Source organism: Gobio gobio (assembly GCF_949357685.1).
Source record: "Gobio gobio genome assembly, chromosome: 9".
Lineage (NCBI taxonomy): Eukaryota > Metazoa > Chordata > Actinopteri > Cypriniformes > Gobionidae > Gobio > Gobio gobio.
This window is the reverse complement of record NC_137115.1, coordinates 57,067,378-57,090,975: the sequence shown is the minus strand read 5'-3', so window position 1 is coordinate 57,090,975 and position 23,598 is coordinate 57,067,378. Positions and strand designations below refer to the sequence as shown.

At 44.1% G+C, this 23,598-nt stretch overlaps 1 protein-coding gene across 1 annotated transcript in view; it reads left to right on the top strand.

Annotated features, from left to right (window-relative positions):
- slc12a1 (solute carrier family 12 member 1) overlaps positions 1–23,598 on the top strand; it is a gene marked incomplete at both ends in the record, with an annotated part of 58,378 nt that overhangs the window by 18,788 nt on the left and 15,992 nt on the right. The window contains 11 exons of the mRNA XM_079825088.1: positions 2,124–2,219; positions 2,298–2,437; positions 2,503–2,613; positions 2,690–2,801; positions 6,007–6,134; positions 12,059–12,143; positions 12,228–12,379; positions 12,456–12,563; positions 14,503–14,626; positions 14,701–14,802; positions 21,586–21,741. Coding sequence (XP_079681214.1) covers positions 2,124–2,219; positions 2,298–2,437; positions 2,503–2,613; positions 2,690–2,801; positions 6,007–6,134; positions 12,059–12,143; positions 12,228–12,379; positions 12,456–12,563; positions 14,503–14,626; positions 14,701–14,802; positions 21,586–21,741 — 1,314 coding nt within the window. The remainder of the gene's footprint in view (positions 1–2,123; positions 2,220–2,297; positions 2,438–2,502; positions 2,614–2,689; positions 2,802–6,006; positions 6,135–12,058; positions 12,144–12,227; positions 12,380–12,455; positions 12,564–14,502; positions 14,627–14,700; positions 14,803–21,585; positions 21,742–23,598) is intronic.

The following is a 23,598-nucleotide window of genomic DNA, read 5'->3' as shown; positions in this document are numbered from 1 at the left end:
AAGCATGCGCCCTTAAAATAGCATAATGAACAACGCGCAACGCGCCACTGACTTTAGACTAGGTTTTTTCTGGTCAGTGGCGCAATTGTTTAATGGAACAGCAAAATAGCACCAGGGATTGTTTGCGCCGGAACACGCCTCCTTTTTTGCACTGAACCGCCCAGGGAGCGCAAGTTCATTCACTAGTTTAGCGACGTGCTTCTGTGGAGGGAAAAGCGCGCTTTGCGCGGGTGCAAAATAGGAATGACACATGCGTCGGTGTACAAAGTCAATTGCGCTGGGTGCAAGATAGGGCCCTAAATGTTTTTTCGTACATAAAAATAGATGGATTTTAGGAAGGGGGTCCCTCATAAAGGTCATTATATTTGGGGGTCCTTGGCATCATAAAGTTTGAAAACCCCTGCTTATTGTAATGCTCTACTGGGTGGTTGCCCTGCTCGCCTAATAAACAAACTCCAGCTGGTCCAAAACGCAGCAGCTCCAGTTCTTACTGGAAACTAAACATGCATTTTTGCATTGCAGTCACCATTAACCCCATTTAAGCCCGTTGCCGCAGTATATAGTTGTCATTTTCCTTTTGTAAGTATTTTTCTAAATAGTATCCATGTTTTTAATCTCAATGACACGCAAGAAAACAACCAAATAAAGGATTTCGAGAGAAAAACTTACTTCCTGTCACATGAGGCTGCCAACTTCCTACCCCTACTTCCAGGAAGCATAATGAAGGCAAACCCTCCCAAACAAAGGTTATTTTCATGTTACTAATAAGTATTTTTTGTTGACATATATACGTGAAGGTCTCTAGAATCATCCAAACAAAACAATTCTTACAAGAGATCTATCGTTTTTTGTACACTTAGTCAAAAGTCCAAGCGGTAACTATAGTTGCCGGTGGGCAAATGACTTGTAAGTACATATAATGGGGAAATGGGGTGTTAACAGGTTAATAAATCAAGATTTTTGGTCTTTAGTGCTTTTTGCTTTCATAATATCCCACCTAAAACATTAACCCTTTAACTGACATCTCTACTGTACATTAGACCTTAATTCGATAGGGGAAAATATCATATTTTATGATATTTTGTCTTATAAGGGCCAAAATATTGAGGACCCTTCATCCAGTTTGGAATTTAATTATTTCATTCGTTTCATTCTAATTGGTCAAGGACCCCAATTCTTTTGATGACTAGTAGCTTACGATTCCATTATAATGTGGAAATTCAGACAAGTAATGAGTTTACATTATTATATGAAATCACCTTCTACAGTCAGCCATTGAATACTATGGGACTATTGATTTATTTTTGTTATATAGATGTCATTTTTTATTATATTTATTTATTATTATATTAATTTATTTTCATTTAACTTTTTGATACACAATGCCCTGTTACACTCTAAAAAAAAGGTTCTATATGGCACCAAAAATGGTTCTTGGCTCGTAATCAGGGGAAACTTTTTTAGTGCTATATAGCACCAATTTTGGTGCTTCAGTGGTTCTTCAGCGGTTCTTCACCGGTTCTTTGACTAAGGTGCTATATAGCACCTCTGAAGAACCGCTGAAGCACCAAAATTGGTGCTATATAGCACTAAAAAAGTTTCCCCTGATTACGAGCCAAGAACCATTTTTGGTGCCATATAGAACCTTTTTTTTTAGAGTGTAGAGCAACTTAATCGCTGCACTTTGTTCTGCACTATGTTCCACCACTTTAAGACAAATGTATCTGTTGTTTGTTGTATTTTTATATTGAACAGATTATAGATGCAGATTTTTTGAGTTTGCATCGAGTGTTCTTCGACTTTTATACACAATAAATTTGTTTACGAATAAAGATTGATCTGTTGAAAGCAGTTATTTTGAGTTAGATGCCAAATGTTCTCCTCCTAGTCAAATTTGACATTGAAGGGCTGCATATTAACATATTAATAACTATAGTTGCCGCACATTCAAATACGATTTTCAAGAAAAAAAACTAAAACCAGGGGAAAATAAATGCAGATGTAGGACACTATTAACATGACTATATGCATGAAACCATTCAGAAAAATCATCTCAATCATCACATATCATAAATAAAAGGTTCAACATGTCACCTGATCAAATGTGTGTGTGTGTGTTTCAGGTTTGGGAATAGTGGTTGTGTTATTGAGCATTGTGGTGACCAGCGTCACATGTCTGTCCATGTCAGCGATATGTACCAATGGTGTGGTACGAGGAGGTAAACACACACTTTAAAAGAGCAACAACAACAGACTCCAGTGTTTTCCTTGAGCTCATGAGTGTGTTTGTGCTCTAGGTGGAGCGTATTACCTTATTTCCCGCAGTCTCGGCCCTGAGTTCGGCGGCTCCATCGGGCTGATCTTTGCGTTCGCCAACGCCGTGGCCGTGGCTATGTATGTCGTTGGGTTTGCTGAAACTGTGGTGGAGATACTCAAGGTAAAAAAACAGTGTTTTACGATCACATGGTTTGGATAACACAACTCAACACCTGCTCTTCACAGGAAAATAACGCTCTTATATTGGATCCAATGAATGACATCCGAATCATCGGCTGTATAACGATAGTCATGCTGATGGGAATCACTGTGGCCGGTATGGAGTGGGAGGCAAAGGTAAGAGCAGATGCATGCTGGGATTGCGTTTTTAATTGGCCTGACAGCAGCTGAAGAACCTTCTCGCGCTCAACAGGCTCAGGTCGGTCTGTTGGTGATCCTCCTGTTGGCCATTGGCAATGTTTTTGTGGGAACAGTGATTCCCTCAACACAAGACAAGCGTTCCAAAGGCTTCTTCAACTATCAAGGTGAGCCAGAGGAACGCCGTGCAAGAAACGCAGACATATGTGAGCCTGTCTGTGAAAACCCAGCTAAAGTCATTTTTTTTGTCATTCGCTGTTTTATACATAAAATCATCCTACATAATGTAAAGAACATTCTGTGAAAATATAACCTTGATATCTTTAATATTGACTGAGTAAGATCATGTCAAAAGTTAGCTGAATTTCGGCCTCAGAAAATCATGATTTTGAGAAATTCCAATTTTAAAATCAAGCTTATTTTTGAAATTGTAAAACATTTTAACCATTATTACTCTGATGATGTGCCATATACCACATTCAAGCTTAGATTCTCCCATTTTCAGTGATATAGGACACATTTATGGGAAAATTCTTAGTTTTGTAAAACAAGTCTACACTCTAAAAAAAAAGTCTCGTAATCATAAGGGAACCTTTTTTAGTGCTATATAGCACCAATTTTGGTGCTTCAGTGGTTCTTCAGAGGTGCTATATAGCACCTTAGTCAAAGAACCGGTGAAGAACCTCTGAAGCACCGCTGAAGAACCACTGAAGAACCGCTGAAGAACCACTGAAGAACCACTGAAGAACCGCTGAAGAACCTCTGAAGCACCACTGAAGAACCGCTGAAGAACCGCTGAAGAACCGCTGAAGCACCTCTGAAGAACCACTGAAGAACCGCTGAAGAACCTCTGAAGAACCGCTGAAGAACCACTGAAGAACCGCTGAAGCACCTCTGAAGCACCACTGAAGAACCGCTGAAGAACCGCTGAAGAACCGCTGAAGCACCTCTGAAGAACCACTGAAGAACCGCTGAAGAACCTCTGAAGAACCGCTGAAGCACCTCTGAAGAACCACTGAAGAACCACTGAAGAACCGCTGAAGAACCACTGAAGCACCTCTGAAGAACCGCTGAAGAACCACTGAAGCACCTCTGAAGAACTGCTGAAGAACTGCTGAAGAACCGCTGAAGCACCTCTGAAGAACCGCTGAAGCACCTCTGAAGCACCACTGAAGAACCGCTGAAGCACCACTGAAGAACCACTGAAGAACCTCTGAAGAACCACTGAAGAACCTCTGAAGAACCTCTGAAGAACCGCTGAAGCACCTCTGAAGAACCGCTGAAGAACCGCTGAAGAACCACTGAAGAACCACTGAAGAACCACTGAAGAACCTCTGAAGAACCGCTGAAGAACCACTGAAGAACCACTGAAGAACCTCTGAAGAACCTCTGAAGAACCGCTGAAGCACCTCTGAAGAACCGCTGAAGAACCGCTGAAGAACCACTGAAGAACCACTGAAGAACCACTGAAGAACCTCTGAAGAACCGCTGAAGAACCACTGAAGAACCACTGAAGAACCACTGAAGAACCACTGAAGAACCGCTGAAGAACCTCTGAAGAACCACTGAAGAACCACTGAAGAACCACTGAAGAACCGCTGAAGAACCACTGAAGAACCACTGAAGAACCTCTGAAGAACCTCTGAAGAACCGCTGAAGCACCTCTGAAGAACCGCTGAAGAACCGCTGAAGAACCACTGAAGAACCACTGAAGAACCACTGAAGAACCTCTGAAGAACCGCTGAAGAACCGCTGAAGAACCACTGAAGAACCACTGAAGAACCACTGAAGAACCGCTGAAGAACCGCTGAAGAACCGCTGAAGAACCACTGAAGAACCACTGAAGAACCACTGAAGAACCACTGAAGAACCGCTGAAGCACCACTGAAGAACCACTGAAGAACCACTGAAGAACCGCTGAAGAACCGCTGAAGCACCACTGAAGAACCGCTGAAGCACCTCTGAAGAACCACTGAAGAACCAAAAATGGAGCTATATAGTACTAAAAAAGGTGATTACGAGCCAAGAACTATTTTTGGTGCCATATAGAACCTTTTTTTTTTTAGAGTGTATTTATTATGATGTGCATGTCCAAAAAGCGTGAAACATTGAAGCGAATGGGGCACCACAAGAGCTTGATTTACCAAGTCAGTTCACTCTAATGATTTATAGGCTATAACTTTATTAGTAAAATGAAATCTCAGTAGAAAATGTCATTAATAGGCCTATATATATCCATTAATATATAAAACATCCATAGAAAATCTCACTGTGTAAGATCTGGAGTAAATCCAGGACTAGGCCTAATGCCCTAAAGTGAACAGGTCAGTCTCAAACTGTGTGCAGATAGTTCGTCATAACTGTGAATCTTCACTTGTCTCACAATTCGATTAGATTATGATTCATTAGGATTTTTTCATGGCTCATTGTGTTTAACAACTACTTAAAGCACGTCCTGCACTTTATGTTCTCATTCATGCATGTTCTATTCGTATAGGTTTACAAACCGAAACCAAAACATCAGACGCAAGAGCTTTGCTTCCGAAGGACACACGCAACTTTTTTATATTAATATATAATACGGGTTCTTTATTTAGCCTACAAAAAACAGTAGGCCTATATTAATCATTATTAATTAAACTATCAGCTGTTCTGTTCTTGCGCTTCACTTGCCGCGGCCGCCGTCAGAGAGCGAATTCATAAACTCAGCGCATCAGCATCAAAAAACAAACTATTTAGACACTTAGTAGCCATTACATGTCTTTAAAATAAGATGGATGTATAGGCAGAAAGTGGAGTTAGGAAACAAATAAACTGTTCCTGAAATGTCGGTGATGGCACAAAGAAATCCACACAGAAATCGTAACCCGGCTTAAGTCGCCGTTTTCTTGCCTTTCCCGACACTGACCTGTTACTTGGTCGTGCGGATTGATATTATGGTCTGTTTGCACTCTGTAATTGTAAAAAATACGTTTCTGAACCGAATGATATAAGAATCAGCAGTTGTTTCTGCGTCGAAAGTAAACATTAAATCAATATTTAAGTAGCCCACGTCCGGTATTTTTTGGTGCAAAATAATAAAACGTAGCGTCAATAAAATCATTAATTTCAGTATTTATATTATTATGAATGAAAAATTGAGTACTGCATCTCAAAGCCCTTGGTATAATCTATCATTTACAGCAATAAACACAAATTGCCTGTTTTGGTCATTTTTATGGCTATGACTACTTTGACGCTCAATATCTCTTAATTAGATTATGCGACTTTAGCCGGGGTTTCACAGACGGGCTCACATTTGTGCATGACATTTTAGCAATAAATAGTCATATTTCCCTATCTGAGACCCAGTCTTATCTCTTTCTGGAACAGAATCAATTGCAAAGGAAAACTTTCTACCGGAATTCCGGGATGGAGAAACGTTCTTCTCTGTTTTTGCCATCTTTTTCCCGGCAGCCACTGGGATCCTGGCTGGAGCCAACATCTCTGGCGATCTGAGAGTAAGAGCGAGAGTCTGGTACATTTATAATCTGAAATGACTGAAGCGAACGTTCTCGCAACCTTCCACAATGTTCCCTAAACGTTCTGTAAAGGTGACGAAAATCCCGAAACCTTTATAGAACATTAGGGACGTTCCTAAAACGTCCTCTTTTGGTTATTTGGACCAACCTAGAATGTGATTTTTTTGGTCCTATTTAGGTCCTTCCATCACGTTCGTGTGAATCAATGTACACTGGGATGCTATGCTAATCAATAAAACAGGATTTGCATAAAAGTTGCTTCTCAAAAATGGATCAAAACCAACCTTTTGTCCATATTCAGAACATGTACTGCACGTTATATTTTGTGAATGTACGCAAAGCGCTTTTGTGAATGAGCTGGTTAGGACGCTGATGGCTAATGTGGCTAACGTTAGCATTGTATTCACAGAGATCAGAGCTATGTTTTATTTTTACGAAGTAATAAAAGGGCACTTTTGAATTGTACAGGTGAGCATTTTCCGGCTAAAAATAACAAGCTCTGGTCTCTGTGAACACAGTCAGAGACAATTATATCTTTAGCTTTAATTTGCACATCATGAAAGGCCATTTGCAAACACACATTATAAAGTGCAGTACTTACATGTTCTGGACGTGAAGTTGGAATAAACAGTTGGTATTGTCCCATCTTTGAGAAGCAACTTTTGTGTAAATCCTGTGTTTTACTTAACTCCACATCATGACCGTCTCGAAGAGTTCTGGGAACATCACATATCCAAATAAAATATGGTTCCCCTAAACGTTCCCAGAATGTCCTGAATGTTCCGTGAAGGTCCGCCAAATAACGTCCCCCAACCCTTTAAAGAACTCAAAATCCTGACCGTCTCAGAACGTTCTGGGAACATCACATTTCCAATTAAAATATGGTATCAAAAACGTTCCCAGAATGTCCTGAATGTTCCGTGAAGGTCCGCCAAATAATGTCCCCCAACCCTTTAAAGAACTCAACATCATGACCATCTCAGAACGTTCTGGGAACGTTACCAGGCGACGTCCTTGACACCAGTGCTGACTTTCTGAGAACGTTCTGGGAACATCACATTTCCAAATAAAATATGGTTCCCTAAACGTTCCCAGAACGTCCTGAATGTTCCGTGAAGGTCCGCCAAATAACGTCCCCCAACCCTTTAAAGAACTCAACATCATGACCATCTCGGAACATTCTGGGAACATCACATATCCAAACAAAATATGGTCCCAAAAACGTTCCCAGAATGTCCTGAATGTTCCGTGAAGGTCCGCCAAATAACGTCCCCCAACCCTTTAAAGAACTCAACATCATGACCATCTCAGAACGTTCTGGGAACATCACATTTCCAAATAAAATATGGTTCCCCAAACGTTCCCAGAACGTCCTGAATGTTCCGTGAAGGTCCGCCAAATAACGTCCCCCAACCCTTTAAAGAACTCAACATCATGACCATCTCAGAACGTTCTGGGAACATCACATTTCCAAATAAAATATGGTTCCCTAAACGTTCCCAGAATGTCCTGAATGTTCCATGAAGGTCCGCCAAATAACGTCCCCCAACCCTTTAAAGAACTCAACATCATGACCGTCTCAGAAAGTTCTGGGAACATCACATTTCCAATTAAAATATGGTTCCCTAAACGTTCCCAGAACGTCCTGAATGTTCCGTGAAGGTCCGCCAAATAACGTCCCCCAACCCTTTAAAGAACGTTCTGGGAACGTTACCAGGCGACGTCCTTGACACCAGTGCTGACTTTCTGAGAACGTTCTGGGAACATCACATTTCCAAATAAAATATGGTTCCCCAAACGTTCCCAGAATGTCCTGAATGTTCCGTGAAGGTTCGCCAAATAACGTCCCCCAACCCTTTAAAGAACTCCACATCATGACCATCTCAGAACGTTCTGGGAACATCACATTTCCAAATAAAATATGGTTCCCTAAACGTTCCCAGAACGTCCTGAATGTTCCGTGAAGGTCCGCCAAATAACGTCCCCCAACCCTTTAAAGAACGTTCTGGGAACGTTACCAGGCGACGTCCTTGACACCAGTGCTGACTTTCTGAGAACGTTCTGGGAACATCACATTTCCAAATAAAATATGGTTCTCTAAACGTTCCCAGAATGTCCTGAATGTTCCGTGAAGGTCCGCCAAATAACGTCCCTAACCCTTTAAAGAACTCAACATCATGACCATCTCAGAACGTTCTGGGAACATCACATTTCCAAATAAAATATGGTTCCCTAAACGTTCCCAGAACGTCCTGAATGTTCCGTGAAGGTCCGCCAAATAACGTCCCCCAACCCTTTAAAGAACTCAACATCATGACCATCTCAGAACGTTCTGGGAACATCACATTTCCAAATAAAATATGGTTCCCTAAACGTTCCCAGAACGTCCTGAATGTTCTGTGAAGGTCCGCCAAATAACGTCCCCCAACCCTTTAAAGAACTCAACATCATGACCATCTCAGAACGTTCTGGGAACATCACATTTCCAAATAAAATATGGTTCCCCAAACGTTCCCAGAATGTCCTAAATGTTCCGTGAAGGTCCGCCAAATAATGTCCCTAACCCTTTAAAGAACTCAACATCATGACCAACTCAGAACGTTCTGGGAACATCACATTTCCAAATAAAATATGGTTCCCCAAACGTTCCCAGAATGTCCTGAATGTTCCGTGAAGGTCCGCCAAATAATGTCCCCCAACCCTTTAAAGAACTCAACATCATGACCATCTCAGAACGTTCTGGGAACATCACATTTCCAAATAAAATATGGTTCCCCAAACGATCCCAGAATGTCCTGAATGTTCCGTGAAGGTTCGCCAAATAACGTCCCCCAACCCTTTAAAGAACTCAACATCATGACCATCTCAGAACGTTCTGGGAACATCACATTTCCAAATAAAATATGGTTCCCTAAACGTTCCCAGAACGTCCTGAATGTTCCGTGAAGGTCCGCCAAATAACGTCCCCCAACCCTTTAAGGAACTCAACATCATGACCATCTCAGAACGTTCTGGGAACATCACATTTCCAAATAAAATATCGTTCCCTAAACGTTCCCAGAACGTCCTGAATGTTCCGTGAAGGTCCGCCAAATAATGTCCCCCAACCCTTTAAAGAACTCAACATCATGACCATCTCAGAACGTTCTGGGAACATCACATTTCCAAATAAAATATGGTTCCCCAAACGATCCCAGAATGTCCTGAATGTTCCGTGAAGGTCCGCCAAATAACGTCCCCCAACCCTTTAAAGAACTCAACATCATGACCATCTCAGAACGTTCTGGGAATATCACATTTCCAAATAAAATATGGTTCCCTAAACGTTCCCAGAACGTCCTGAATGTTCTGTGAAGGTCCGCCAAATAACGTCCCCCAACCCTTTAAAGAACGTTCTGGGAACATCACATTTCCAAATAAAATATGGTTCCCCAAACGTTCCCAGAATGTCCTAAATGTTCCGTGAAGGTCCGCCAAATAACGTCCCCCAACCCTTTAAAGAACTCAACATCATGACCATCTCAGAACGTTCTGGGAACATCACATTTCCAAATAAAATATGGTTCCCCAAACGTTCCCAGAATGTCCTGAATGTTCCGTGAAGGTTCGCCAAATAACGTCCCCCAACCCTTTAAAGAACTCAACATCATGACCATCTCAGAACGTTCTGGGAACATCACATTTCCAAATAAAATATGGTTCCCTAAACGTTCCCAGAACGTCCTGAATGTTCCGTGAAGGTCCGCCAAATAACGTCCCCCAACCCTTTAAAGAACTCAACATCATGACCATCTCAGAACGTTCTGGGAACATCACATTTCCAAATAAAATATGGTTCCCTAAACGTTCCCAGAACGTCCTGAATGTTCCGTGAAGGTTCGCCAAATAACGTCCCCCAACCCTTTAAAGAACGTTCTGGGAACATCACATTTCCAAATAAAATATGGTTCCCCAAACGTTCCCAGAATGTCCTAAATGTTCCGTGAAGGTCCGCCAAATAATGTCCCTAACCCTTTAAAGAACTCAACATCATGACCAACTCAGAACGTTCTGGGAACATCACATTTCCAAATAAAATATGGTTCCCCAAACGTTCCCAGAATGTCCTGAATGTTCCGTGAAGGTCCGCCAAATAACGTCCCCCAACCCTTTAAAGAACTCAACATCATGACCATCTCAGAACGTTCTGGGAACATCACATTTCCAAATAAAATATGGTTCCCCAAACGTTCCCAGAATGTCCTGAATGTTCCGTGAAGGTCCGCCAAATAACGTCCCCCAACCCTTTAAAGAACTCAACATCATGACCGTCTCAGAACGTTCTGGGAACATCACATTTCCAAATAAAATATGGTTCCCTAAACGTTCCCAGAACGTCCTGAATGTTCCGTGAAGGTCCGCCAAATAACGTCCCCCAACCCTTTAAAGAACTCAACATCATGACCATCTCAGAACGTTCTGGGAACATCACATTTCCAAATAAAATATGGTTCCCTAAACGTTCCCAGAACGTCCTGAATGTTCCGTGAAGGTTCGCCAAATAACGTCCCCCAACCCTTTAAAGAACGTTCTGGGAACATCACATTTCCAAATAAAATATGGTTCCCCAAACGTTCCCAGAATGTCCTAAATGTTCCGTGAAGGTCCGCCAAATAATGTCCCTAACCCTTTAAAGAACTCAACATCATGACCAACTCAGAACGTTCTGGGAACATCACATTTCCAAATAAAATATGGTTCCCCAAACGTTCCCAGAATGTCCTGAATGTTCCGTGAAGGTCCGCCAAATAACGTCCCCCAACCCTTTAAAGAACTCAACATCATGACCATCTCAGAACGTTCTGGGAACATCACATTTCCAAATAAAATATGGTTCCCCAAACGTTCCCAGAATGTCCTGAATGTTCCGTGAAGGTCCGCCAAATAACGTCCCCCAACCCTTTAAAGAACTCAACATCATGACCGTCTCAGAACGTTCTGGGAACATCACATTTCCAAATAAAATATGGTTCCCTAAACGTTCCCAGAACGTCCTGAATGTTCCGTGAAGGTCCGCCAAATAACGTCCCCCAACCCTTTAAAGAACTCAACATCATGACCATCTCAGAACGTTCTGGGAACATCACATTTCCAAATAAAATATGGTTCCCTAAACGTTCCCAGAACGTCCTGAATGTTCCGTGAAGGTTCGCCAAATAACGTCCCCCAACCCTTTAAAGAACGTTCTGGGAACATCACATTTCCAAATAAAATATGGTTCCCCAAACGTTCCCAGAATGTCCTAAATGTTCCGTGAAGGTCCGCCAAATAATGTCCCCCAACCCTTTAAAGAACTCAACATCATGACCAACTCAGAACGTTCTGGGAACATCACATTTCCAAATAAAATATGGTTCCCCAAACGTTCCCAGAATGTCCTGAATGTTCCGTGAAGGTCCGCCAAATAACGTCCCCCAACCCTTTAAAGAACTCAACATCATGACCATCTCAGAACGTTCTGGGAACATCACATTTCCAAATAAAATATGGTTCCCTAAACGTTCCCAGAACGTCCTGAATGTTCCGTGAAGGTCCGCCAAATAACGTCCCCAACCCTTTAAAGAACGTTCTGGGAACGTTACCAGGCGACGTCCTTGACACCAGTGCTGACTTTCTGAGAACGTTCTGGGAACATCACATTTCCAAATAAAATATGGTTCTCTAAACGTTCCCAGAATGTCCTGAATGTTCCGTGAAGGTCCGCCAAATAACGTCCCCAACCCTTTAAAGAACTCAACATCATGACCATCTCAGAATGTTTCTAGGCGATGTCCTTGACCCCAGTGGGGACGTTCTGAGAATGTAATATTTCTAGTGGGTTGTGCAGCTCAACATCTTCACACGTGGTGGCCTCTGTTTTTCAGGATCCTCAGGCGGCTCTTCCCAAAGGAACGCTGCTGGCCATCTTCATCACAGGAGTCACGTACCTGGGCATCGCACTGGTTGTTTGTGAGTCCTGAATGCACACTTGATATTCCTCTCTCCAGTCTCATTGTGGACGTCTAACAGAGCGCTGGCACTGATTCTCTGCAGCCGTCACGGTGGTTCGAGATGCGACGGGGAACCGCAACGACACTATTCCAGAGGGTTCCAGCTGCAACTTCTCTTCGGCCTGTAATCTGGGCTACGACTTCTCCATCTGCCAGACCAGCAAATGCAACTACGGCCTCATGAACAACTTCCAGGTGGAGTCTTGACCATACGTGATCTCGGGAATACAGTTCAAGAGTGTGTTGCTGATTTTGGTGTGTGTTTGTGTAGGTAATGACTCTAGTGTCTGGGTTTGGACCTCTCATCACGGCAGGAACGTTTTCGGCCACGCTCTCCTCAGCTCTCGCGTCTCTAGTGAGCGCGCCCAAAGTCTTCCAGGTCAGAGGTCACACACACTATTTAACCTCTTAACTGTCACCGTCCCACAGCGCTCTTTTTTTGATTGCCTTTTTTTCGTATCATATATTTGAGTAATTATCATAAATTAGGTATCATTCGCAAGCTTACGAACACAAAATTCATCCTTTTTGAAATTGGACGTTGCGTTACCATGGAAACGGTACTTTAAATTCTTCTAGCTGGCTCCTCCCCCTAGTGGGCGGCGTCATTTTCATATTACAACATGTATTTTAACTACTTTATAATCAAAATCTTTTCTAATCTTGACAACACACATATCGTCTGAAAGGTCTGAGTCTCAAGGAGCCATATTTGGTGACCGTTTAGTGACATTTGGACAGATATTTACAGGAAAATGATTTAAAAACAATCAATGGAATTTCAATGACACCCGGTGGCTATTTTTGGTACAGCGCCTGAAGAAAATCTCATGGGGAATTCAATTTTTGTGATATCAACTTGGCTACACATATGGCTTTGATTTTATAGTAATTTTAGATTAAAACATTTTTGTAAAATGTATATTTTATATAAAATAAAAAAGATTTTGTACAGTATTTTTTATTTACAGTAAATTTAAACTTCCATTACTTTTTCATACTTTCATATTTTGAATTGCTTTCAATTCAGCAATAATCTGCTTTAAAACAAGACCAAACTCCAAACGTCAAACGCCAAAGCATTCTTGAATTACAGCCCTTTAAGTTTGGAAAGTGCATTTTCATGTGTATTCTCAAAAAGGGGAGGACAGTTAAGGGTTAAAGTGCCTCTAATATGCCAAAAATATATTTTCTGGCTTTTCTCAGTCTAAAAGACACCAACTTCTACAATAATTACTACATAAATGACCCAGTTTAAATACTCAATCATCTTTCCAGCGGTGAAGTACACCTTTAAGATCAGTCCACACCAAGAATGATAACTATATGGTTTATTATAAACGCTGCCATTTTGTGGTCTGCCACTTTAATTGCTCGAGCTCTTTAAAGCAGGATGGATTCTGATTGGCTGTCAATCCGTAAAAAAAAATTATTCTGAAGTGATTCCAATGATTATTGGATGCTCGTTATCACTGTATGTGCTATTCTTTTACATTTAGAGCGATATCTTTATCATTATAGTTATCGTCCTTGGTGTGAACGGCCCTTTACACTACTAATCTGAATCTTAAAGGATGAGTTCACCTCAAAATGAATGTTTCCTCACCTCCATCTCATCCAAGATGTCCGTGTCTTTCTTTCGTCAGTCGTTTTTTTTGAGGAAAACATTCCAGGATTTTTCCACACATAATGGACTTCAATGGGAACCAACCAATCAGTGCAGTTTCAGAAGCTCTGACCCCAGACGAGGAATAGAGTCTGATCTAGACAAACCATCGCCACATTTACAACACACACACACATTTATACACTTTAACCTCAGATGGGCGACTTCAGTGTCGTTCGTGTGATGTCATCACGTCGGAAAGGTCACATGACGCAGGTGGAAGTCCATCTCATGTTCTCCTCCAACTGTAAAATCGTCCGTCATCGTTGTTTGACCTTTATTTGTGTAAAGGCCGTTTGATTTAGTCTTCGCACGTTCGTTTTAACACTTCCACCTGCGTCACGTGACCTTTCCGACGTGATGACATCACACGAACGACACTGAAGTCGCCCATCTGAGGTTAAAGTGTATAAATGTGTGTGTGTGTTGTAAATGTGGCGATGGTTTGTCTAGATCAGACTCTATTCCTCGTCTGGGGTCAGAGCTTCTGAAACTGCACTGATTGGTTGGTTCCCATTGAAGTCCATTATGTGCAGAAAAATCCTGGAATGTTTTCCTCAAAAACGGAAGAAAGAAAAACATGAACATCAGGGATGAGATGGAGTGATCCACGTGAACAGTGAATCTGGATTTGTGTCTCTTTAACTCGCAGGCTTTGTGCAAGGACAACATCTACACGGCCCTCAAGTTCTTCGCCAAAGGTCACGGGGAAAACAACGAGCCAATCAGAGGATACCTCCTGACCTTCATCATCGCTGTGGCGTTCATCCTCATCGGTGAATAGATAACCGTGATTAAATGATCTCGCGTGACAGAAGTGATCATGTGACAGTGCTTGTTTCGTTCTCAGCTGAGCTCAACACCATCGCTCCCGTCATCTCCAACTTCTTCCTGGCCTCCTACGCCCTCATCAACTTTTCCTGCTTCCACGCGTCATACGCCAAATCCCCAGGTCCAGTCTCCTACACACACACACACACACACACACACACACACACACACACACACTCGCTGCTAAAGATGATGTTGTTCCTCAGTATTTGTGTCTTGTTTTCCAGTACAAACATAAACATTATTAAAGGGTTAGTTCACCCAAAAATGAAAATAATGTTGTGTATTCCTCCACCTCATGCGCTTCCACACCCGTCAGACCTCCACTCATCGTCACACACTCATGAAGATATCTGTGTTAAATCTGAAGGCTCATTTACACTCTCAAGATCAGTCCATGTGAGTTCAGGGGTTCAATATTAATCTTATAAAGCCACGAGAATATTTCTGGTGCGCCAAATAAAACTAAATAACGACTCATATAGTGATAACCGATTTCAATCACTGATTCATGAAGCTTCGGAGCGTATCGAATCTGTGAGTCGATTCAGTGGTTCGGAGCGCCAAAGTCACGTGATTTCAGCTGTTTGGCGGTTTGACCATAGACTGTGTGTTTGACACGCAATCTGATTCGATACGCTCCGAACCACTGAATCGACTCGCTGATTCTGTACGCTCCGAACCACTGAATAGACTCGCTGATTCAATACGCTCCGAACCACTGAATCGGGTCGCTGATTCGATACGCTCCGAACCACTGAATCGACTCACTGATTAAAATTGACTCGCTGATTCGATACGCTCCAGTCGATACACTCCGAACCACTGAATCGACTCGCTGATTCGATACGCTCCGAACCACTGAATCGACTCACTGATTCGATACGCTCCGAACCACTGAATCGACACACTGATTCGAATCGACTCGCTGATTCGACACGCTCCAGTCGATACGCTCCGAACCACTGAATCGACTCGCTGATTCGATACGCTCCGAACCACTGAATCGACTAACTGATTTGAATCGACTCGCTTATTCGATATGCTCCAAACCACTGAATCGGGTCGCTGATTTGATACGCTCCGAACCACTGAATCGACTCACTGATTAAAATCGACTCGCTGATTCGATACGCTCCAGTCGATACACTCCGAACCACTGAATCGACTCGCTGATTCGATACGCTCCGAACCACTGAATCGACTCACTGATTCGATACGCTCCGAACCACTGAATCGACTCACTGATTCGAATCGACTCGCTTATTCGATACGCTCCAAACCACTGAATCGACTCACTGATTCGATACGCTCCAGTCGATACGCTCCGAACCACTGAATCGACTCGCTGATTCGAATCGACTCGCTTATTCGATACGCTCCGAACCACTGAATCCACTAACTGATTCGAATCGACTCGCTTATTCGATACGCTCCGAACCACTGAATCGACTCACTGATTCGAATCGACTCGCTGATTCGATACGCTCCAGTCGATACGCTCCGAACCACTGAATCGACTCGCTGATTTGATACGCTCCGAACCACTGAATCGACTAACTGATTTGAATCGACTCGCTTATTCGATACGCTCCAAACCACTGAATCGACTCGCTGATTCGATACGCTCCAAACCACTGAATCGACTCGCTGATTTGAATCAACTCGCTTATTCGATACGCTCCAAACCACTGAATCGACTAACTGATTTGAATCGACTCGCTTATTCGATACGCTCCAAACCACTGAATCGACTCGCTGATTCAATACGCTCCGAACCACTGAATCGACTTGCTGATTCGATACACTCCGAACCACTGAATAGACTCGCTGATTTGATACGCTCCGAACCGCTGAATCAACTCGCAGATTCGATACGCTCCGAACCACTGAATCGACTCACTGATTCAAATCGACTCGCTGATTCGATACGCTCCAGTCGATACGCTCCGAACCACTGAATCAACTCGCTGATTTGATACGCTCCGAACCACTGAATCGACTCACTGATTATATACGCTCCGAACCACTGAATCGACTCGTTGATTCGATACACTCCGAACCGCTGAATCGACTCGCTGATTAGATACACTCCGAACCACTGAATCGACTAACTGATTCAAATCGACTCGCTGATTCGATACGCTCCAGTCGATACATTCCGAACCACTGAATCGACTCGCTGATTTGATACGCTCCGAACCACTGAATCGACTCACTGATTCGATACGCTCCGAACCACTGAATCGACTCGCTGATTCGATACGCTCCGAACCGCTGAATCGACTCGCTGATTTGATACGCTCCGAATCGCTGAATCGACTCACTGATTTGATACGCTCCGAACCACTGAATCGACTCACTGATTCGATACGCTGCGAACCGCTGAATCGACTCGTTGATTCGATACGCTCCGAACCGCTGAATCGACTCGCTGATTTGATACACTCCGAACCACTGAATCGACTAACTGATTCAAATCGACTCGCTGATTCGAAACGCTCCAGTCGATACATTCCGAACCACTGAATCGACTCGCTGATTTGATACGCTCCGAACCACTGAATCGACTCACTGATTCGATACGCTCCGAATCGCTGAATCGACTCACTGATCTGATACGCTCCGAACCACTGAATCGACTCACTGATTCGATACGCTCCGAACCACTGAATCGACTCGTTGATTCGATACGCTCCGAACCGCTGAATCGACTCGCTGATTCGATACACTCCGAACCACTGAATCGACTAACTGATTCAAATCGACTCGCTGATTCGATACGCTCCAGTCGATACATTCCGAACCACTGAATCGACTCGCTGATTTGATACGCTCCGAACCACTGAATCGACTCCCTGATTCGATACGCTCCGAACCACTGAATCGACTCACTGATTCGATACGCTCCGAACCACTGAATCGACTCGCTGATTTGATACGCTCCGAATTGCTGAATCGACTCACTGATTTGATACGCTCCGAACCACTGAATCGACTCGCTGATTTGATACGCTCCGAATCGCTGAATCGACTCACTGATTTGATACGCTCCGAACCACTGAATCGACTCACTGATTCGATACGCTCCGAACCACTGAATCGACTCGTTGATTCGATACGCTCCGAACCGCTGAATCGACTCGCTGATTCGATACACTCCGAACCACTGAATCGACTAACTGATTCAAATCGACTCGATGATTCGATACGCTCCAGTCGATACATTCCGAACCACTGAATCGACTCGCTGATTTGATACGCTCCGAACCACTGAATCGACTCACTGATTCGATACGCTCCGAACCACTGAATAGACTCGCTGATTCAATACGCTCCGAACCACTGAATCGGGTCGCTGATTCGATACGCTCCGAACCACTGAATCGACTCACTGATTAAAATTGACTCGCTGATTCGATACGCTCCAGTCGATACACTCCGAACCACTGAATCGACTCGCTGATTCGATACGCTCCGAACCACTGAATCGACTCACTGATTCGATACGCTCCGAACCACTGAATCGACACACTGATTCGAATCGACTCGCTGATTCGACACGCTCCAGTCGATACGCTCCGAACCACTGAATCGACTCGCTGATTCGATACGCTCCGAACCACTGAATCGACTAACTGATTTGAATCGACTCGCTTATTCGATATGCTCCAAACCACTGAATCGGGTCGCTGATTTGATACGCTCCGAACCACTGAATCGACTCACTGATTAAAATCGACTCGCTGATTCGATACGCTCCAGTCGATACACTCCGAACCACTGAATCGACTCGCTGATTCGATACGCTCCGAACCACTGAATCGACTCACTGATTCGATACGCTCCGAACCACTGAATCGACTCACTGATTCGAATCGACTCGCTTATTCGATACGCTCCAAACCACTGAATCGACTCACTGATTCGATACGCTCCAGTCGATACGCTCCGAACCACTGAATCGACTCGCTGATTCGAATCGACTCGCTTATTCGATACGCTCCGAACCACTGAATCCACTAACTGATTCGAATCGACTCGCTTATTCGATACGCTCCGAACCACTGAATCGACTCACTGATTCGAATCGACTCGCTGATTCGATACGCTCCAGTCGATACGCTCCGAACCACTGAATCGACTCGCTGATTTGATACGCTCCGAACCACTGAATCGACTAACTGATTTGAATCGACTCGCTTATTCGATACGCTCCAAACCACTGAATCGACTCGCTGATTCGATACGCTCCAAACCACTGAATCGACTCGCTGATTTGAATCAACTCGCTTATTCGATACGCTCCAAACCACTGAATCGACTAACTGATTTGAATCGACTCGCTTATTCGATACGCTCCAAACCACTGAATCGACTCGCTGATTCAATACGCTCCGAACCACTGAATCGACTTGCTGATTCGATACACTCCGAACCACTGAATAGACTCGCTGATTTGATACGCTCCGAACCGCTGAATCAACTCGCAGATTCGATACGCTCCGAACCACTGAATCGACTCACTGATTCAAATCGACTCGCTGATTCGATACGCTCCAGTCGATACGCTCCGAACCACTGAATCAACTCGCTGATTTGATACGCTCCGAACCACTGAATCGACTCACTGATTATATACGCTCCGAACCACTGAATCGACTCGTTGATTCGATACACTCCGAACCGCTGAATCGACTCGCTGATTAGATACACTCCGAACCACTGAATCGACTAACTGATTCAAATCGACTCGCTGATTCGATACGCTCCAGTCGATACATTCCGAACCACTGAATCGACTCGCTGATTTGATACGCTCCGAACCACTGAATCGACTCACTGATTCGATACGCTCCGAACCACTGAATCGACTCGCTGATTCGATACGCTCCGAACCGCTGAATCGACTCGCTGATTTGATACGCTCCGAATCGCTGAATCGACTCACTGATTTGATACGCTCCGAACCACTGAATCGACTCACTGATTCGATACGCTGCGAACCGCTGAATCGACTCGTTGATTCGATACGCTCCGAACCGCTGAATCGACTCGCTGATTTGATACACTCCGAACCACTGAATCGACTAACTGATTCAAATCGACTCGCTGATTCGAAACGCTCCAGTCGATACATTCCGAACCACTGAATCGACTCGCTGATTTGATACGCTCCGAACCACTGAATCGACTCACTGATTCGATACGCTCCGAATCGCTGAATCGACTCACTGATCTGATACGCTCCGAACCACTGAATCGACTCACTGATTCGATACGCTCCGAACCACTGAATCGACTCGTTGATTCGATACGCTCCGAACCGCTGAATCGACTCGCTGATTCGATACACTCCGAACCACTGAATCGACTAACTGATTCAAATCGACTCGCTGATTCGATACGCTCCAGTCGATACATTCCGAACCACTGAATCGACTCGCTGATTTGATACGCTCCGAACCACTGAATCGACTCCCTGATTCGATACGCTCCGAACCACTGAATCGACTCACTGATTCGATACGCTCCGAACCACTGAATCGACTCGCTGATTTGATACGCTCCGAATTGCTGAATCGACTCACTGATTTGATACGCTCCGAACCACTGAATCGACTCGCTGATTTGATACGCTCCGAATCGCTGAATCGACTCACTGATTTGATACGCTCCGAACCACTGAATCGACTCACTGATTCGATACGCTCCGAACCACTGAATCGACTCGTTGATTCGATACGCTCCGAACCGCTGAATCGACTCGCTGATTCGATACACTCCGAACCACTGAATCGACTAACTGATTCAAATCGACTCGCTGATTCGATACGCTCCAGTCGATACATTCCGAACCACTGAATCGACTCGCTGATTTGATACGCTCCGAACCACTGAATCGACTCACTGATTCGATACGCTCCGAACCACTGAATCGACTCACTGATTCGATACGCTCCGAACCACTGAATCGACTCGCTGATTTGATACGCTCCGAATTGCTGAATCGACTCACTGATTTGATACGCTCCGAACCACTGAATCGACTCACTGATTCGATACGCTGCGAACCGCTGAATCGACTCGTTGATTCGATACGCTCCGAACCGCTGAATCGACTCGCTGATTCGATACACTCCGAACCACTGAATCGACTAACTGATTCAAATCGACTCGCTGATTCGATACGCTCCAGTCGATACATTCCGAACCACTGAATCGACTCGCTGATTTGATACGCTCCGAACCACTGAATCGACTCACTGATTCGATACGCTCCGAACCGCTGAATCGACTCGCTGATTCGATACGCTCCGAACCGCTGATTCGATACGCTCCGAACCACTGAATCGACTCGCTGATTCGATACGCTCCGAACCACTGAATCGACTCGCTGATTCGATACGCTCCGAACCGCTGATTCGATACGCTCCGAACCACTGAATCGACTTGCTGATTCGATACGCTCCGAACCACTGAATCGACTCAGATTCGATACGCTCCGAACCACTGAATCGACTCGCTGATTCGATACGCTCCGAACCACTGAATCGACTCAGATTCGATACGCTCCGAAGCTTCATGAATCAGTGTTTTGAAATCGGTTATCACTATATAAGTCGTTATTTAGTTTTATTTGGCGCACCAGAAATATTCTCATGGCTTTATAAGATTAATATTGAACCCCTGAACTCACATGAACTGATTAAAATATGTTTTTAGTACATTACTGGATCTTGAGAGTGTAAATGAGCCTTCAGATTTAACACAGATGAGTGTGTGAAGATGAGTGGAGGTCTGAGGGCAGGAATACATCACATTATTCTCGTTTTTGGCTGAACTAACCCTTTAGCTCGACATCCTCAAGCTGTGAACCTCGTTTGTGTGTGTGTGTGTGCAGGCTGGAGGCCGGCGTATAAGTACTACAACATGTGGCTGTCTCTCTTCGGGGCCGTGCTGTGCTGCGCTGTGATGTTCGTCATCAACTGGTGGGCGGCACTGGTGACCTACGGCATCGAGTTCTTCCTCTACATCTACGTCACCGTGAAGAAGCCCAGTAAGAAACACCAGCACCAGATGCCGAGGGCCTCATACACCATCACTTCTGCTAGTTTAACGGCGGGAAAACTGTCTGTGCTCCGGCTCATGGTCCAATAGGGCCGTCCCTCGTCTCTTCATGAGTCATGGCTGTGTTTGGGGCGTAACGAGCAATAAACCAATCAGAGCCTCATCTCCCTTTCCCTTTAATAAACCAATCAGAGCCTCATCTCCCTTTCCCTTTAATAAACCAATCAGAGCCTCATCTCCCTTTCCCTTTAATAAACCAATCAGAGCCTCATCTCCCTTTCCCTTTAATAAACCAATCAGAGCCTCATCTCCCTTTCCCTTTAATAAACCAATCAGAGCCTCATCTCCCTTTAATAAACCAATCAGAGCCTCATCTCCCTTTAATAAACCAATCAGAGCCTCATCTCCCTTTAATAAACCAATCAGAGTCTCATCTCCCTTTCCCTTTAATAAACCAATCAGAGCCTCATCTCCCTTTCCCTTTAATAAACCAATCAGAGCCTCATCTCCCTTTCCCTTTAATAAACCAATCAGAGCCTCATCTCCCTTTAATAAACCAATCAGAGCCTCATCTCCCTTTCCCTTTAAAAGCCATGAGAGGATTCACTGTTGACATGAGGAGAGACTGAACGCTTCTCCAGAGAGTGTGTGTGTGTGTGTGTGTGTGTGTCTGCTGCACATCCCTGTGTGTGTGTGTGTGTGTGTGTGTCTGCTGCGCATCCCTGTGTGTGAAATAATCAGAGAGTGTGTGTGTGTGTGTGTGTGTGTGTGTGTGTCTGCTGCGCATCCCTGTGTGTGTAATAATCAGAGTGTGTGTGTGTGTGTGTAATAATCAGAGTGTGTGTGTGTGTAATAATCAGAGTGTGTGTGTGTGTGCTGCTGCGCATCCCTGTGTGTGTAATAATCAGAGAGTGTGTGTGTGTGTGTGTGTGTGTGTCTGCTGCGCATCCCTGTGTGTGTAATAATCAGAGTGTGTGTGTGTGTGTGTAATAATCAGAGTGTGTGTGTGTGTGCTGCTGCGCATCCCTGTGTGTGTAATAATCAGAGTGTGTGTGTGTGTGTAATAATCAGAGTATGTGTGTGTGTGTGTTGCTGCGTGTCCCTGTGTGTGTAATAATCAGAGTGTGTGTGTGTGTGTGTAATAATCAGAGTGTGTGTGTGTGTGTGTGTGTGCTGCTGCGCATCCCTGTGTGTGTAATAATCAGAGTGTGTGTGTTTGTGTAATAATCAGAGTGTGTGTGTGTAATAATCAGAGTGTGTGTCTGCGCGTCCCTGTGTGTGTAATAATCAGAGTGTGTGTGTTTGTGTAATAATCAGAGTGTGTGTGTGTGTGTGTGTGTGTATGTGTGTGTGTAATAATCAGAGAGTGTGTGTGTGTGTGCTGCTGCGCGTCCCTGTGTGTGATAATCAGAGTGTGTGTGTGTGTGTGTATGTGTGTGTGTAATAATCAGAGTGTGTGTGTGTGTGTGCTGCTGCGCGTCCCTGTGTGTGATAATCAGAGTGTGTGTGTGTGTGTGTATGTGTGTGTGTAATAATCAGAGTGTGTGTGTGTGTGTGCTGCTGCGCGTCCCTGTGTGTGATAATCAGAGTGTGTGTGTGAGTGTGCTGCTGCGCATCCCTGTGTGTGTAATAATCAGAGTGTGTGTGTGTGTGTGCTGCTGCGTGTCCCTGTGTGTGTAATAATCAGAGTGTGTGTGTGTGTGTAATAATCAGAGTGTGTGTGTGTGTGTGTGTGTGTGTGCTGCTGCGCATCCCTGTGTGTGTAATAATCAGAGTGTGTGTGTGTGCTGCTGCGCATCCCTGTGTGTGTAATAATCAGAGTGTGTGTGTTTGTGTAATAATCAGA